Source organism: Mchenga conophoros, linkage group LG15, assembly GCF_057382185.1.
Source record: "Mchenga conophoros isolate Kocher_MC1m ecotype Shallow Benthic linkage group LG15, M_conophoros_male_GT1.1, whole genome shotgun sequence".
In the NCBI taxonomy this organism is placed as follows: Eukaryota; Metazoa; Chordata; class Actinopteri; order Cichliformes; family Cichlidae; genus Mchenga; species Mchenga conophoros.
This window is the reverse complement of record NC_140540.1, coordinates 2500068-2517668: the sequence shown is the minus strand read 5'-3', so window position 1 is coordinate 2517668 and position 17601 is coordinate 2500068. Positions and strand designations below refer to the sequence as shown.

General features: G+C 41.0%; 1 protein-coding gene across 1 annotated transcript; it reads left to right on the top strand.

Annotated features, from left to right (window-relative positions):
* The first annotated feature begins 4197 nt into the window (after positions 1-4197).
* Positions 4198-14940, top strand: LOC146557483 (26S proteasome regulatory subunit 4). Its single transcript, XM_085246279.1, has 11 exons — positions 4198-4280; positions 4795-4848; positions 5456-5552; positions 5845-5969; positions 6403-6588; positions 8355-8483; positions 8580-8676; positions 11368-11557; positions 12410-12561; positions 13004-13158; positions 14614-14940. Exons 1-11 carry the CDS (start codon positions 4278-4280, stop codon positions 14746-14748), a joined length of 1323 nt encoding a protein of 440 aa, XP_085102405.1. The 5' UTR covers positions 4198-4277; the 3' UTR covers positions 14749-14940.
* Positions 14941-17601: the final 2661 nt, after the last annotated feature.

Here is a 17601-nt window from a genome sequence, read left to right as displayed (position 1 = left end):
CACTGGTTGCTTCAAAGAAAAGCTGTGGTCCTGACAGCAGACCACTGTGCTGAATTTCCCCACTGAATGCCACCTGATTTTAGCTTCACCACAGACTGAGTGAAAGCACAGAGAAGTGTGGGGGGGGGGGGGGGGGGGGGTGCAAAAAATTTAAAATGGTAAAACTGGGAGCACACACTTTTTTTTTAGAAACACAATCAAAGTTTGCAAAAAATGGCAGGTTGATCCTTTAGAAAGTTGGCTCGTTGTCAAAGTCAGCTGGCTCTGCTACTGCACGTTCATTATGGGCTGACAGAATGCCCGGGTGTTTCATGGACGAAGCCTGGAAAACTTTTCGCTGTAGAACAAACAAGGACATTTCTATATTTTCATCAAGTAAACTAACCTGAAAATACACATTTAGACTGATTCTTTGCTACGGACACACAAACGCAATCACAAACTGCAACACACACAAACTATTCAAACGGAGAAGAATTATGAATATGTCAATATGCCTACATGGATAATAACAGCTTTGAAGAAATGTGTGTTCCTGTTTGTGTGTCTCAGAGTGCACAGATACATTATGAGTGAGACAGCAGAGCCACGGGCAGATGTAGACACACAAAGACTCTTTGTCAAAGCTCTTTTTTTTTAAACAAGTCACGACACCACCCAGAGAGTGACTGATACCACTGTCATATCCACTCTGTTTGATACGCACTCTAATGGAGGAGCCACGTGGGATGTGACAATATAGTTGATTCCACACTGCTGCACGGGTGGCCTCAGTGTGCTCCACCTTTCATGCTTCACTGAGAATAAACCTAATAGGTGGCTATTTTATTATTATGCTTGCAACAGGTGATAAAACGTTGTGTACCAGGGTAAAAAAAACCATCATGTGGGAATAACTGAAAGTGGCTGTAGTTATCAGACTACAGAAAATGCAAATGATACTAAAGAAAGTCAATAAAGCCTCAGCGTTATACAGGTACTGTAAAGGACAGCAGCTGCCACGCGGTGACTTTGCACATGTTTGACTACAGGGATTAGCAAAACAGTACAGCTAATTACCTTAAACTTTTTAATAAACTTTTTAAAGCATATGCATCGTCAGTGTGCACATAACTCTTCATACGTCATGTGCCTGAGTGTGTCAGGGGAGAGTAAACAGCAAATCAGCCAATTAAATAGTGTCTGTGAACACCGAGGCTGTGAGATTCAGCTGGTGCTACCTAAACATATGCAGAGTGAACGCTGGATGTTCACAAGCAGCACCTTAGAAAGAGCAAAATCTCTGCAGCTCCCTCCAGTTGACTGCAAGGACGTTAATGCTTCTCTTAATGCCGTACATACATCAAAGTCTACTTTCTGTTTGTGTTCTTTGTACATCAACCAATAAATTGACTTTTTGTCTTTCTGCAAACACGGGACTCTACTCACTCTCTTGTCTATTTACGTGGCTCACAAGATTAATAATCAGCCACTCTACGCAGTAATGTGCGGTTAAACCTTGGAAGCACACGACATGTGATGTTCATTAAAGTTAATTTAATAAACAAAAGTGACACTTCATTAAATGAATATATTACAGCAGAGTGCAGTCAGTAACCAGCAGAAAGTCAAAGTAATGCTAATAATTACAGATTTAACAGTAAGATGTTTAATAATTAGAGGTTTGTGCTGCTGTTTAAAGTCAACTAATGGTCAAAGAGTCATATGGAGTTACATATACATATACACAGATCAGGTATAATATGATAACCACCTGCCTCATACTGAGTTTGTCCCATGGACTCCATTAGACCGCTGATTGTGCTCTGGTATAGTCCAGAGCATAATCAGCATAATGAGTGGTGATGTGGGGCCTCCATGGATGGGACTTGTTTTTCAGGCACATCCCACAGATGCTTGATTGCATTGAGGTCTGGGGAATTTGGAGGCCAAATCAACACCTCAAACTCGTTGTTGTGCTCCTCAAACCATTCCTGAACCACTTTTGCTTTGTAGAAGTGCGATTTCTGCTGCTGAAAGAGACCTCAGCCACGAGGGAATACTGTTTCCATGAAAGGGTGTACATGGTCAGCAACAATGTTTTGGTAGGTGGTACACGTCAAAGTAAGACCCAAGGTTTCACAGCAGAACATTTCCAAAAGCATCACACCTGCTGGTTTTCTTCCCATAGTTCATCCTTGTGCCAGGTGTTCTCCAGGTATGCACATGCACCTGGAGAACAAACAAACACATGATGTACAACAAACCGTGATTCCTCAGAGCAGACTAATTACTTCCATTGCTCCATGGTCCACTCTGATGATCAGGTAGCCATTGTTGGTGCTTTCAGCAGTGGACTGGAGTCAGGATGGGCACTCTGACTGGTCTCAGGCTCTGCAGCCACACACACAAGAAACTGCGCTGCTCGGTGTATTCTAGCACAGTTTTGGTATCAGAACTAGTGTTAACTTTGTGAACAATTTAAACTACAGTAGCTCAAGTGTTGGATCGGACCACACAAGCCAGCTTTCATTCTCTATGTGCATCAGTGAGCCTTGACCCTCCATGCTTTAGAGACTTATTTGCCTTACTGATTATTGCTTTTAGAAATTAATGTGAACAAAATACCTTGCACAACAACAAAAACAATAAAACTGAACATGTTTATGCTAGAAAGATTACCATAAAGAAAGTATGTTTGTAAAAACCACAATTCGTTTCCCTATAATTATAATACACTTGGAGGTATTCATAACACTTTCTGGTGGTAAGTGTTGTCAGGAGGTCCAGCAGGTCAGCTACTAAATCAGAAGGTTGGTGGTTCAATCCCTGGCTACTTCAGGCAAGGTACTAACCCCACTTTGCTCTCTGATGGGGTGTGAGTGTGTTTGAATGTTAGATAAAAAGCACTTACATAGAGAAGAACTGCTTGTGTGAACTGGTGAGTCAAGTGGTGCAAAACATTTTGAGTAGTCAGGTAGAGTAGAAAAGCACTATATTTACAATTCCACATACTTCACTTCTTCCACATTTGTCATGTTACAGCATTATTTCAAAATGAATTAAATTAATTTTTCACCTCAATACTCTACACAAAATACACAAATAAAAATTAAAAATAAAATACAAAAATATAACATGTACAGTATTCACAGCCATGACAGTCAAAATTGCATGGAGTTTGCCAAAAGTCACCTGAAGGACTCTCAGACCATTAGAAACAAAATCTCTGCTCTGATGAAACAAAGATTGGCATCGTTGGCCTGAATGCCAGGCCTCATGTCTGGAAGAAACCAGGCACCACTCATCACCTGGCCAGTACCATCCCTACAGTAAAGCATGGTGGTGGCATGTATCATGCTGTGGGGATGTTTTTGTGCAGCAGGAACTGGGAGACGAGTCAGGGTTGAGAAAAAGATGAATGCATCAATGTACGGAGATGTCCTTGATCATAACTTACTCCAGAGCACTCTGGAACTCAGATGGAGCAAAGGTTCATCTTCTAAAGGGCAATGACCCAAAGCACACAGCCAAGATAACAAAGCAGTGACTTTGCTACCACTCTGTGAATGTTCTTGAGTGGTCCAGCAAAATCCCAGACTTAAAACTGATTCAAGATCTCTGGAGAGATCTGAAAAGGGCTGCACAGCTCCCATCCAGCCTGATGGAGCTTGACTTGTTCTGCAAAGAAAAATGGAAGAAACTGCCCCAAAACTTTTAGCGTCATACTCAAAAATGGACTGTAATTGCTGCAAAAAATTCTTCAACAAAGTATTGAGCAAATGACACGTGGGACTTGTTTTTTTAAAGTGGTTTTGAACAAAATGTGGAAGAAGTGAAGCACTGTGAATTCTTACCAGATCCACTGTATGTAATACCACTTAAATTAGATGATGTGTTTGGCAAAGATGTTCAAAATTTGGACTGGAGTCTGCAAACATCTCTATCCCTAAAATGAATTGTGAACAAAAAATATCTGTGTCCTTATTAAAATGTACTAAATTGGTGACTTACTTTCTCTACTTATCAACTGCTAAGTATTCACTTTAAGTATTTCCATGCTAATCAATAAAAGAAGGACCAGTTGTTTTTTGTTTTATTCCACAGTAACTACATAATAATGTTTAATATCACGTAGAATTCGTTCACGGCTTTGGTCGATAACCTTACACAGAACGTTAAATAAAACAGAGGTTTTTGCCAACTCACTTCTCCACGCAGTGAAACTCTTCCGGCTGACACATTTTTGTCCTGGAGTGTTGCCGTACTGTGACGTCACTCGATAGCGACGAGCAACAATGGTAAGTGAGCAAGCAATTTTCTCTACGGCTCTTAAAATTAAAATATTGAAACCTATTATTTGCTACTTAAACTTTATTCTTCTAATTTTAAACTCCAGTATACGCGCTGCCACGTTCTTTCAGACTATTTTATGTATAACATGTGGAGTAAAAATGGAATTAAACATAAACATCAGTCTGCTAGCGAAAGGAAAGGCTAGCGACATTTGCTTTTTTCCTCGGGTGCCGTTGTCGAAGCTCTCAGCCATCTAAGCCATTCATATTTTCGATCGATGATTTCATCTATTTTTCTAATGTTAGTAATGTTTTAAAAAGCACAACGGGTTCTCTGTTAAAGTTTGTTTTTCCCGTGGTGTAAAATAAAGGGCTAGCACTTTCCAGTTGCCTGTGAGGCGCTAAATATATCGCTGAGCTAACTGGTGATTTTGGCTTACAGATATAATCGTCTGTAAGAGACAAAGTGAACTCGTTCTTTAATTTCTACTGTGTTAACACAAGTGTGTTTTTCTTCTAGGGACAAAGCCAGAGTGGAGGCCACGGTCCAGGAGGAGGCAAGAAGGATGACAAGGTGAGAATGCCAGCTGATTGTTTTGGTAGCAAAGGTTTATCTTTACAGTGACGTCTGAACAAGTACCTCGTACCTTCTTGTCACTATTTTTTATTTCCAATACTGTGCAAAGGTTTTCATGCCACATTTTACTTCTAATGAGCCAGACTTGTTTTTTTAATGTGGCATGGTAATGAACCCAACACAACCAACACAGTAAAAGCATTTGTGGATAGAATATTACGCAATGGAACACCATCAGTCAAGGATTGGCCTCCACAGAGCCTGGACTTAAAATATTATTTAAACTCTGTGGGATAATCTTGAAAGAACAGAAAAAATATGTGCATTTTTCTCCATGACTGTACAACAGACGAGTGCCAAATGAAAGACATGAAACTGAATTCTTACCTCTAAAGTGAGGGGATCTGGTGGCTTCCTTACATAGTGGGTTGCATTTTGCTGGCGTCATGGTTTGAGGAAATGGATTGTATGTATTGGTATGTATTCAAAGGTCCTACATAATAGGCTGATAGGATGTGTTTATGTTGTTACATAAGTAGTTTGAGCTTTGAAACTGTATATAATGTTTCCCACTGTTAATTTGTTCTTTTTCTGCTAAATGAAGGATAAGAAAAAGAAGTATGAGCCTCCAATACCCACCAGAGTTGGCAAGAAAAAGAAGAAGACCAAGGGACCAGATGCTGCAAGCAAACTACCATTGGGTAAAGGAGTGAAAAGCTTTGCACTGGGAACAAAAATCTCTGCTGCCAGCTTGTTTTCCTGTAGATCAGAAAATTGACATTCATAATGACATTTTATTCCATGCTTTTATTCGATATTCTGTGTGAATTCATTGGATGCATCCCTGGACACTTTGTTTTTACTCAAGATATCATGGATAATTGGCAGTTTCTAAAGTTGAAATCTTTTCCTTTGTGTGACATAATATTTGTGGTTGTATCAACTGGGTTATATGCTGTGCATCTTTTTGACGTTCTGCTTGTTTGCTTTCAGTTACACCTCACACTCAGTGCCGCCTGAAGCTGCTGAAGCAGGAACGGATCAAAGACTACCTGCTTATGGAGGAAGAGTTTATCAGGAACCAGGAGCAGATGAAGCCCCTGGAAGAGAAACAGGAGGTCAGCATTTGCACCTCAAATACCACACTTCTTTCTGTGTTGCAGGTCTGGGTGAAATGAAGTTACCAAAAACAAAACAGTAGTGTTGGGGATCTTGTCAAAATTAATTATTAATTTAACTAATTTAATTAATTATGACCTCAGAATTCAAATTCATCATGCAGTACCACCTGAATAGCATCTGACTTCCAATGACTTCCTTTTTCAAAATGACAATGATCCCAAACACATTGCTGTGCAGTAAAAGCATATCTGGGTTAAAAACACACAGTGGAGCTTTAATTATGCTGAGGTCTGGCTTGTTTTTGTAACCCAGATACCTCAGCATAATTAAAGCAGCGTGGGATCATCTTGACAGTATTTGTACCTGACTTCATTTTGTGCTCCATGTCTGGATCAAATGAAGTTATTCCAGTGCTGTTTGTGTTTACAGGAGGAAAGGTCAAAGGTAGATGACCTGCGGGGGACCCCCATGTCTGTAGGCACTCTGGAAGAAATCATAGATGACAACCATGCCATTGTGTCCACCTCAGTGGGATCAGAGCACTACGTTAGTATCCTGTCCTTTGTGGATAAGGATCTTCTGGAGCCAGGCTGCTCTGTCCTGCTCAACCACAAGGTAATATTAATATTTTCTTATTTGGATTAGATTAGATTAGATTAGATTAGATAGAACTAGGGCTGCTCGATTATGGCAAAAATGATAATCACGATTATTTTCACTGAAATTGAGATCACGATTATTTGACGATATTTATTTAACCCTTTAAGACCTACCATAGAACCAAGTCCACCAGAGCTTATATTATTATTTTTTTTACATGCTGTAGTGCCATTTGTGGGAGCATTTCAAGTTGCTATACATCAATACAACTGTTATAGCCCATATTTTAATAATATGTATGCATTAAGTCCATAGTAATTACATAAATTGCAAAAAAGTGCAATAAACTACAAAAAAAATTGAAAATCGCTTTTGTTTTGTTTACATATATTTCTACTTGGAGAAATTTAAGAGGTTTATCCCTCAAAACTTTAAATACAATAAAGTTGCAAAAAAATAGTTTCCCACCACAGGAAATTTATTTTGAGTGTCTTCATAGTTTTATTTTGGAGATACAGCAATTTTTATACACTGCAGGAAAAACAAAACAATCCTATGATGCAAATTTGCAAAGAAAACAGCATGTGCATCATTTCACTGTGGGAAGTGTTACGAACAGCTGATCGGATCGGCAAAGCGTGTTTCTGGAATATTATGTTTTTGTTCCTGCAAGCGCTTTTTATGCAATTTTTGCAAAGCTATATGTGGAACGAAACCGTGACCGAGGACAAGCTGATGGCATCAGATGTAAGTACAACTCCTCCGGTTTCATATGCAAAACAAATTATTGCGCTAGCTTACACGGTTCAGATTCTACAGGGATTTAAAAATAGTTACGCAAAACGAAGCGTGCTGCTCTGACCGGCTTTAAAGGGTTAACAATGACTTAAAAAAAATAATATAAAATAGTGTGCAACACCACTGAAGTTTTTTTTTAAACTCTCTTTTCAACCAACGGCAGTCACTCTCCAAATAACTTCTGCTTAGCTTTCCGAGCTTCCCTCGGGTCCTCTTAATCAGCGGTCTCCACCCTTTTTTGCGCCACGGACGGTTTATGCCCGACAATATTTTCACGGACCGGCCTTTAAGGTGTCGCGGATAAATGAGGGAGGGGCTAATAATCGGCTCAGTCATTTTTAATGATCGTTGAAAGCCCAGATCGTAATCGTGATTAAAATTCGATTAATTGAGCAGCCCTAGATAGAACTTTATTAATCCCTCGGGTGGGTTCCTCTGGGAAATTCGATTTCCAAAAAAGCACAGCACCGACAGAAGTTACAGAGTTACAGAATATTATATATATATATATACACACACACACACACACACACACACACACACATACATACATACATATATATATATATATATATATATATATATATATATATAAATACAGAGACAATATAAATAAAATATACGAAGGGGATAAATAGAATAAATAGGAATAAAAATACAAGTGAATTGCACATTTCAAGTATTGAGTCTATTGCACCGTTGACTATTTACAAAAGTATTGCACAAAAGGTATTGCACAGTGAGGTGAAGAGGCACTACAGCTTAGTTGTTCCCCCCTCCTTTGTCCTCCTGTTTAGAGGACCAGTGAAGACCAAAAAAAAAAAGTGTTAATGAACTTCCCAGCAGTGTTTTTGACCCAACTCCACCACCTAACTTAATACTCATTGACCTTGGGTCAGTGAGTATTAATCAATTCCCCAAAACTGAATTTAGCTGACCTCAAAAATTCACACTAGTTGTCTTGTGTTTGTATATTATTGTAGGTTCATGCTGTGATTGGGGTACTGATGGATGACACTGACCCCTTGGTGACGGTGATGAAGGTGGAAAAAGCCCCACAAGAAACCTATGCTGACATCGGAGGACTGGACAATCAGATCCAGGAGATTAAGGTACACTATGACAAGAAGCCAGAAGCCAAACTGACGTCTTATAGTGAAGTGCTTCTTTTTAGAGATTAACTGCATTTTTAAACAAATTTCTAACAGGAGTCAGTGGAGCTGCCTCTTACACATCCAGAGTATTATGAAGAGATGGGCATTAAGCCTCCCAAAGGAGTCATCTTATATGGACCACCTGGCACAGGTAAGTCTCTGAACTGTGGGTTTAGGCTCTTAAAATTTTTTTCTCCTGCCAACAAACATTAGTGTCCACACTGATATTAGTCATGCTGTAGGGAAATAATAACCTATGAAATCATTTTAGTGGTTTTGTGTCATCTCTCCATTCATCCTACTTCTTAGAAGTTTTAAGATCCTTTTCAGATCTAACCTTTAAATATTAATACTTTTCTGTAATTTTCAAACTCCACTATAAGGCACTATAATATGATATTCAGTGTGAAAGAAAGAAAAACTCTGCCATCAGTTCTTTTTAATAAAGTGTCCAAAGATCAGTTTCTGCCTTTAAAAAGAAGTGATAGTCCTGTTTACTGTTGTTGTTGTGGTGGTGATTGGTTGTACAGTGAACTCCACCACAAGTGTTTATAATATTTTAATCGCTTAATGTCTGCTCAGAAATCACACGACACTGTTTGAATATCTCATTTTATGAGTTTACATAAAATCTGTTCTTGACTGAAGACGATGTCAGCAGCATGTCCCAGCACAATGACTGGGACATGCATTGTGCTTTGACTTAGCTGTAAATTTCACTGTCGTGTCTGGAGCTCGCTGGTGTTTTTTATGAGGCGCTGCATGTCATTGCCGTTTCACGTAGAAAGATGCTTTGGGCTGCTTTCCTGCCACGAGGGGTCGCCACAGCAGACAGCTCTGCATATTTGATCTGGGAGAGTTATACGCCAGATGCTCCTCCTGACACCTCCCCAGTGGGGCTTTGTCTCTCCTGCTAGAATTGAACCAGAGATGTTGAAAAACACAAAGCTAGAGCAGGGCGATGTGACCAAAAATATTTATCACGATATACATTTGAAAATTTGCGATAACGATATAATTGACGATATAATTGACACTAGACAAAATACTTTACAACTCCGCAACTTTATTAGTGCAAAAAAAAAAACCCCATCAATGTATTTGCACTTAAACAAGCAGCTGTTTTTTATGTGCATTTAAGTTATATAAAAATGTAACAGTGCAAATTCCTCGCTGACAGTTTAACCAAAAAACATTTCCAGTGGAAACTGGCCGACATATCCTCAGCATAACCATGTATAACATCCACAAAACTTAAAAAGAGGTTATACACACACAATACAGTAATATTATGTTGAAGCACAGTACGTATCACTCCGCGAGGCTCCGCCTACAATAGCCGTAACGCTCCGACAATCCATCAAGCGGTGCGGCTTCGTAGCTTAGCAAAGTCGTACTGAAACCTTTAACAGATTTTCGAGCGCCGTGCACATAAAATCGTTTCGAGGTCAGTAAACACAACCAGAGTTCATACATAAGGCGCACGGGATTATAAGGGGCTCTGTCGATTTTCAGAAAAATCAAAGGATTGATTTTAAGTGTGCCGTATTTTCCAAAAACACGGTAATAACGACGGCCTGCTAGCATGCGCTACCAGAAATAGTGCTTTGTTGTGTATCTGACGGACGAAAGCTGAACCAGTTCCACACCAGTGAAGCTGCAGCATTTTTACAAACCAGTTCTGGTTCATGTTTCATTTAACGATCTGCTTTCACCGCCATGCTTTTTCCGACGTGTGCGCATGCGCGTTTTACCCATATTCTATCGCGATATTTCATTTTTCTATCATTGCCCAAAATTATACTGGTATTCCCGTGAACGGTATGATATAGCCCAGCCCTACACAAAGCTATGTATTTTGGTACACTTCATATGTTTGGCTATTTATTCTGTAATTTTCAAGGGCGTCCAAACAAACATAGCAACATAGTTTCACAATTTCACTCTAAAAATGGTTGTCTTGAGGGGATTTTGAGAAATATCTTAAACAGAAAAATAATAGTACGGCGACTGCAGAAAGTTGACTTTCTTTCAGTGAAGGTATTTTTGTGTGAAGGCCATCGTGTCTGTGAACTGTGCAGATGATTGAGTTCCTAATTTAGCTGCTCAGTGTTTAATATTTTATCTTCAGAGTTCATAAAATCCTTTTAACGTCTAATAAAACATTTCCAGTAATGTTAAATACATAATGCATGGAAAGCGATAAAGCTAAGTGAGTAATACAAGCGAGTTAGCTGTGATTATGTTATGGAAAGCTGTGTAACTCTTTCCCCTATAAAGATTCCATCTGATGATCTCCCGTCTACCCGTAATGATGGGTTCTGACGCCTCAGTATAAATCAATAAAAACTTTGAGGACAATTAGAATAGAAAATTTACAAAAAAAAATTTTTCAAGGGTAGCTGCGTCGGCAGAGATCACCCTCACTAACTTCTGATGCAAAGCCAGTCGTTGTGTTCTGTAAGCAGGCCTGAAATATGACACAAACTGCACAAAGCTTAAAGCATTACTTTTAGGAGGCTTCCATAGGGGTAAAGGGTTAAGCCTTCTTAGAAACTGTAGCTGGTGATCTTTCTGTCAGCAGCCACAGGAAATGACATTTGTGTAATGAGCTCTTTGTGACGCCATTTTTACTGGAAATGTCCGCAATTGAATGCAGGCTCATGGTCACAGACTAACTGTTCTTCATGTTGCATTGAAATGAAAGATTAAGGTTCAAGTGAAACAGAGTCCAGTCCTACGCTGGACTCGGTTTCACTTGGATTAAACTATACTCTTTTAGGGAGTTATATAGACGTGTGGCAGGTATGTTTTACGCTTTCCTCTGTTATGCATGTACCAGGTAAGACACTACTTGCCAAGGCTGTAGCCAATCAGACATCAGCCACCTTCCTGCGTGTGGTGGGCTCAGAGCTGATCCAGAAGTATCTGGGAGATGGGCCCAAGCTGGTGCGAGAACTCTTCAGGGTAGCAGAGGAGCACGCCCCTTCAATTGTCTTCATCGATGAGATTGACGCCATCGGCACAAAGAGGTAAAAAGAAGCTCTGAAAGCATCGGCACAGTGATGCTTTACCTGTGCTGCTGAGGAGCTGGAAGGGGACGCCAAGGTGTTGATTAGTATGTGTGATAAATGGCGGCGTTTTTTTTTATATACTTTCACAGCACATTAACAGTGCAAGGTGATGTGCTGCTGCAGGGTTTTCGTCATCTCAAGTACAGGATGCTGAGTTTATCAGTTACACTGCACAGTCCTTTCTTACACGTTTTACACTTCATTTCGCCTCTCACCCTGCTGCAGGTTGTAATAGTTCAGGGTGTAGTCTTTGCAATAGGAAATGTGTTTCTGTGGCCACAGGCAGCTTGCACAAAGTGGTGGCTGCACAGTGTAGTGCTGCTAGGAAAATATGGCACTACTTGACATTAAAAGCTGCTCAGTTCCCTGATTTGTTTGTAAAAACTTTAAAGGATAAAACAATTCTGAGCAGTGTGTGTCACTGTTCCCATCCTCTGCCCATGTGTCTATTGTAACTGTTTTCTTTTTCTTTGCTTGCTGCATGTGCTGCTCTTGTTGAGCGCTGTGAGATCACTGCAACAAACAGACTTTGTTGTATGAACCTCAGACTGCAGGTTACTAGGCTGCACTATGATTTCGACAGTCAGTGCACCTCCTCCTCCTTTTCTCCTCGATGAAGGTCTACATTTTGTCCAGCACATTCTCCAGTTTTTATCTTGATTAATTCTCAGCCTTCACTTTAAGCTGAATAAAAGGTGCCACACAAATGAAGCCTGTTTGATGGAGGACCATAAGCAAGCCCATGACGGGAGACAATGTAGGGGATGCCTTTGATTTTCACGTGGTGTGTTCACTGCCTGTGTTGTGTAGGTACGACTCTAACTCCGGCGGTGAGAGGGAGATCCAGAGGACCATGCTGGAGCTGCTCAACCAGCTGGACGGCTTCGACTCGCGGGGAGACGTTAAAGTTATCATGGCCACCAACCGGATAGAAACGCTCGATCCAGCTCTCATCAGACCCGGTCAGTACCAGTGTGACTGTCACCGGCCTTCCATCTTTATTCACATCCACAGTACTGTAAACTAGACTGACATTCAGGACATGGCTGCATTTTGTTGAGTCACTGCAGCGCTGCTTTTGGAAGTGACTGTTCATATTTTGTTCTAATCAGCCACGAGCAGTAAAATGTTCTTCCTCAGTGTTTTTCCAGAAAAGACTCAGTGCTGTCTAAGCTTTAGCAAACACTGCTCCAAGTCCTGCTTACGAACAGTGTTGGGAGTGTCATGAGAAAAGTAGCTCCATAAATATCTTCCCTGCATTATTAATGTATGATTGATCACCTGAGTTTGATTAACAAGACGGTTTTTGAGTGAGACTCATTGATCTGCTGAAGACTAACAGACTCGTGGCAGAACAGAGTCACAGTCAGCTTGTGATGTTTTGTTTTCTGTCGTACTCCTCAGGGAGAATCGACCGTAAGATTGAGTTTCCCCTTCCCGATGAGAAGACCAAAAGAAGGATCTTCCAGATCCACACCAGCCGTATGACAGTAGCAGATGATGTCACCCTCGATGACCTCATCCTGGCAAAGGATGACCTGTCGGGAGCAGACATCAAGGTAAGAGAAGACTACAGGCTTTTTTCTCTCTCTTTGGCACTCACACCTTTTTCTTCAGAGTACAAAGAAGCACAAAAAACAATAACTGAAGACAGAAACTGACACATTCTAGCTCAGCACAAGTTTTTCCCTCCCAGTCCTCCAGCTGTGATGGTTTGACCAAGTGAATGCTGTGAGGCTGAACTCGAACTGTATTGAATTTTCTGCTCAATGCAAACTTCAGTTTGCTCATTTTTTCCCTTCCATGCAGACTCTGCCGAACAGGAAATCCATTTTTAATTCACAGGGAAAATAATTTTTCACATTAAAACTATTTTTTTAAACTTTAAAAATTAGTAAACAAATAAAACTACCATGAAATGACTTGTTCAGTGTTAAGAAATTACCCCACAAAGTTTGCTGTTCACTTCCAAAAGCTGAAACTGTGGCTGTACTTGTAGACCTGACAGTTTTAGCTACCAGTCTATTAACCACTTTACTGCTTTAGCATTAGCTAACACCAAGCTCAAATTGTCTGCCAAAGCATTTAGATGGTTTTTAAATGTTTCACCCCATTAAATTTTTTTGTGCATTTGTGTGAAAAATAGAAATCGATAAAGATGCTCAACCTGTAATCTGAATTGGCGTAGGGATCTCTGCTGGACTGTTTAAAACATGAGTGAAATACGAAGCATGTCCAGCCTCTTTGCATCCTAGCAGAGGAGCTGTGTCCTGCTTTCTTCATTTGCTCCGGCCTCGCTCTGATGCTGCAGCCATCTATTGATTGTGTGAGGGCTTGGCGGCGAGCCAGTTCACACTGTGGCTCAGCAAAACGGGGAATAAAATGAGCAGAAAAGGCTGCTTGAAGGAAAGCAAGCGGGGGTTGATTTTCTAAATGATTTTCACATCAACACTTAATTAACTTTATTAAGCTCCCTGTTAAAAAAAGACCTGGCCCAAAGTGTTCGGATCACTCACACAGCTTTGCTGCCCTCGTGTGGAGCGTGGCAGAATGACACATGGAGATTTCTTGGATGACATTTAAATGGAAATGTTTGGGAAGCAAACAATGAGTTTGAATATTAGGGATGTCCTTTCTTTCCTCAGACAAACATTAAACATTAAGGCTCTGTCTGACTCTGACTGACATGACTGTTCATGGTCAGTTTGACATCAAGTCAAGCCACAAACAACCGGCTGTTTATTTATTATAGCTCGTACCGCTTTGTCACATATTTGTATCGAATTCCTTCAAGTAAGCAGTTTTCACGTTCTATTTAGATGTTCGTAGGTTTTGCCTGAGATTATTCAATGAAGCATTTATCCAGGAAGATAAACTTAAGAATCTAAATAACAGCACAAATCAGAGCTGTTATCACAACCAGTCTACGTTATTTTTAGACTGTGTAACGTGCTTGTTTTTCCTCCAGTTTGACTCTTGTTGCTCTCCCTGTGTTTCCTCCTTTCATCCTCCAGGCCATCTGCACAGAAGCAGGCCTCATGGCTTTGCGAGAGCGCCGAATGAAAGTCACCAACGAAGACTTCAAAAAGTCCAAGGAGAACGTTCTGTACAAGAAGCAGGAGGGCACGCCAGAGGGGCTTTACCTCTAACCTTGAAACATTTTTGTTTTCTCTCATCCTCCCCACCCCATCACTATCTATCGCTGTGTGAAAGAGAGGAGGCAGCAGCTGAGTCGCCTCCTCAGAGAGTTTGATATATTTTGTGCATGTCATGTCTGGCTTATCCCGCTCTCCTTTAACCGTTACGTGTTAAAACAATAAATGACAAAATATAATATCTAATCACTGCGTGTTCTCATCACTTTTTCTTTCACTTTGCTGCAGCAGCATCTGCTTCCTTTTCACTTCCTGTAGTCTTCATTGGTTGGCTACAACATTTTGAGATATTCACATGAATTATGAGACTTCTCCCGTTGACCCGAGTGTCATAAATAGTCCTGTTAATACACAAAGTCTTGTTTTGTGTGTTCCCCGTACGCAGCACAGCACACTGGCTATTTAGAGATTCTCAGAATGTTTGGGATGAAACGCCCTGATTGTGATGTTTCACTCAGCCGTCACCTCCAGGAGCTGCATAATGTCACTGCACTAATGCCCAACTTTTTAAGTGTTTAGAGAATGCAGAGTGGGTTTTGGTACATGTTTATGTTTGTGCGCACAACCCCCTCCCCTATTTAAATCAGCCTCCAAGTTAAGTAAATCCAGCTAAGCTGCCCTTGCTGCAGTGTGACACACGGAGAGCGGCAGCGTTGATTTAATTCCTCTTGATGTGGAGCCATGTGCAACTCGCTGCTCAGCAGAAAGTGGCCCCATGCAGCACGGGCATCAAACCACTCACCGGGCTCCAGTGAGGACCGAGCTGCTGCTGCTGTTCTGCAGCCCCCTCCTCGCAAGCTCTCTCGCCTTATTAAATCAGTCACGCATTTCAACTGCAGCTCATTCAGCAAATGGAAGAATTGAAGGGGGTAAAAAAAGAAAAACATTTAAATCAAGCGCAGCGCGTTTGGGTGCCGGCAGATGGGTGCCGTGTTTTATAATGAGACATTTGCCCTGTCAGCTCAAGGCTGGGGTTGGGTATTAACAGCCCCCGTGAGCGCGTGCACACACACGCACCAATATGAGCTGATGCAGCTGGGTGTCGACACACTTTGATAGTTTCCATTTAATGCGCTCTCCCAAAAAAACAACAAAACCCCTGAAGTTCCCGCGTATTAGAGAAAAAAAAGAACAAAGTGCTGTATCAGAAATGCCTTTAATTGTCTTTGTGTTGGTTGGAATATTTAAATACTTATTTGCCTTGCAAATCTTGTATCAATGTATTTGTATATTTTAAACAGCTCAAAGTCTTTCCTAATGGCTGACTAATCATTCTCTGATACTGTCTCAGGTAAGCCCCACATATCCCCTGCCCCCCTTAATTTTTTTAAGAACATAAAGGTTTAAGGTGAGAAAAGGGGATCGTAAGGCATACATACAAAACAGCAATATTATGTTTCATATGCCATTTGTGCTGGAAAATAACCAGCAGAGCTCATGCTTTCGCCTCTGATTCTGCAAAGAGCAAACAATTTAAAGAAAAGACACAAATGTGTGAGAGAGTCGGAGAGATGCAAAGCAATAGCAGGAAAAATGTATATCTGCTTATGTAATGGCCATTTCTCCCGTTAAACAGGGCGAAACACTGAACAAATTCAGTAAGAGGTCACGATTAGTTCCAGCAGATTAACAAATGAAACGGCTCAACTTGAGTTAGTTACTCGACCCGAGAGGGCTGCGAGGAGCCCGGCTGGAACACATAGACGCACTATGCCGGGCTAAAGCTTCCACTAAGATATTTAAGAAGATATTTAAAGGATGATCTGTCTTGGTGACCAGTTCCACTGCTACTCTGTAACTGTAGATATATTAATCATATCTAATTATAAATACAGTCATAATGACTGTTGCATCATATGTTTTTTTATTTTTTTTTGGGGGGGGGGGGGGTTGTATGGAGAAGAGTCGTAATGTTCAAAGTTCTGCTGTTAAAATAGCTTTGACTGTGATTTAAAACATTTTGGGGCCTTGTATCAGTTTAGTCTCAGGATACCAAAGGTCTTCTCTCTAAGATCAAGGTTGAGAAACAAAGCTGCGACTGATGAAACATTTCAGCAACCCACACGCTGTCATCTCACTGTTAGAAATGGTTTATGAAGGATTCATACCCTTCATACGAGGCATTTTTTGTCCTTATGAAGTGTGTGGCGTCCTCCTGTTACCCGCCTGGCTGCTGTAAACAAGCGTCCAAAATTTCTCCACTTTGTCCGCTGGGTGGTGCTTTGTTGTCGGGCACGCTTCACACTCTGTGGCGGGGGTCTTGGTGGTGTGTGTGCGGACTCTTGTGACAGCACTGCGATGCCGTCTGCTCTGCCAAATTCTGCACCGTCATTCCCACCTGCCCAAGTCACAGTGTTATACCCAGGAGTCAGCCACTGTTATTACTAAGAGTAATAACACAGGACGGCTCATTTTTAAACCCACTCCCCTTTTCTCGTCTGCGACCGAAAACAAGCAGCTAGCAACCCCGCCGTGCTTTACTGTTAATTTCGCGCAGGCCTTCCAAACCTTTGTGGCAGCCAATAGCAAATGTGCGCACTTCCTATATCGAACCTATTAAATGTTTACCCCTCGCCAATGAAAAGCCGTCGCTTCTCCTCTCGCCCCAGTCAAATTTATTATTATACAAAATAAATAATTGCTTAAACTCCTCAAACAGCGAAAGCGAGGCTCTGAAAGGCGCGTTGTTTTTAAGTTTTATGTATTTGTACTTATTCTGTTTCCATCAAGTGCCACTGCCTGGTGCAATGCAGGTCCCGTGTAGCCAATCGATGGTGCCGACACATGGAGTATAATATTGCAGGTCTGCAGCGGCCAATCAGAAGCGACCTCACACACCGGCACAGC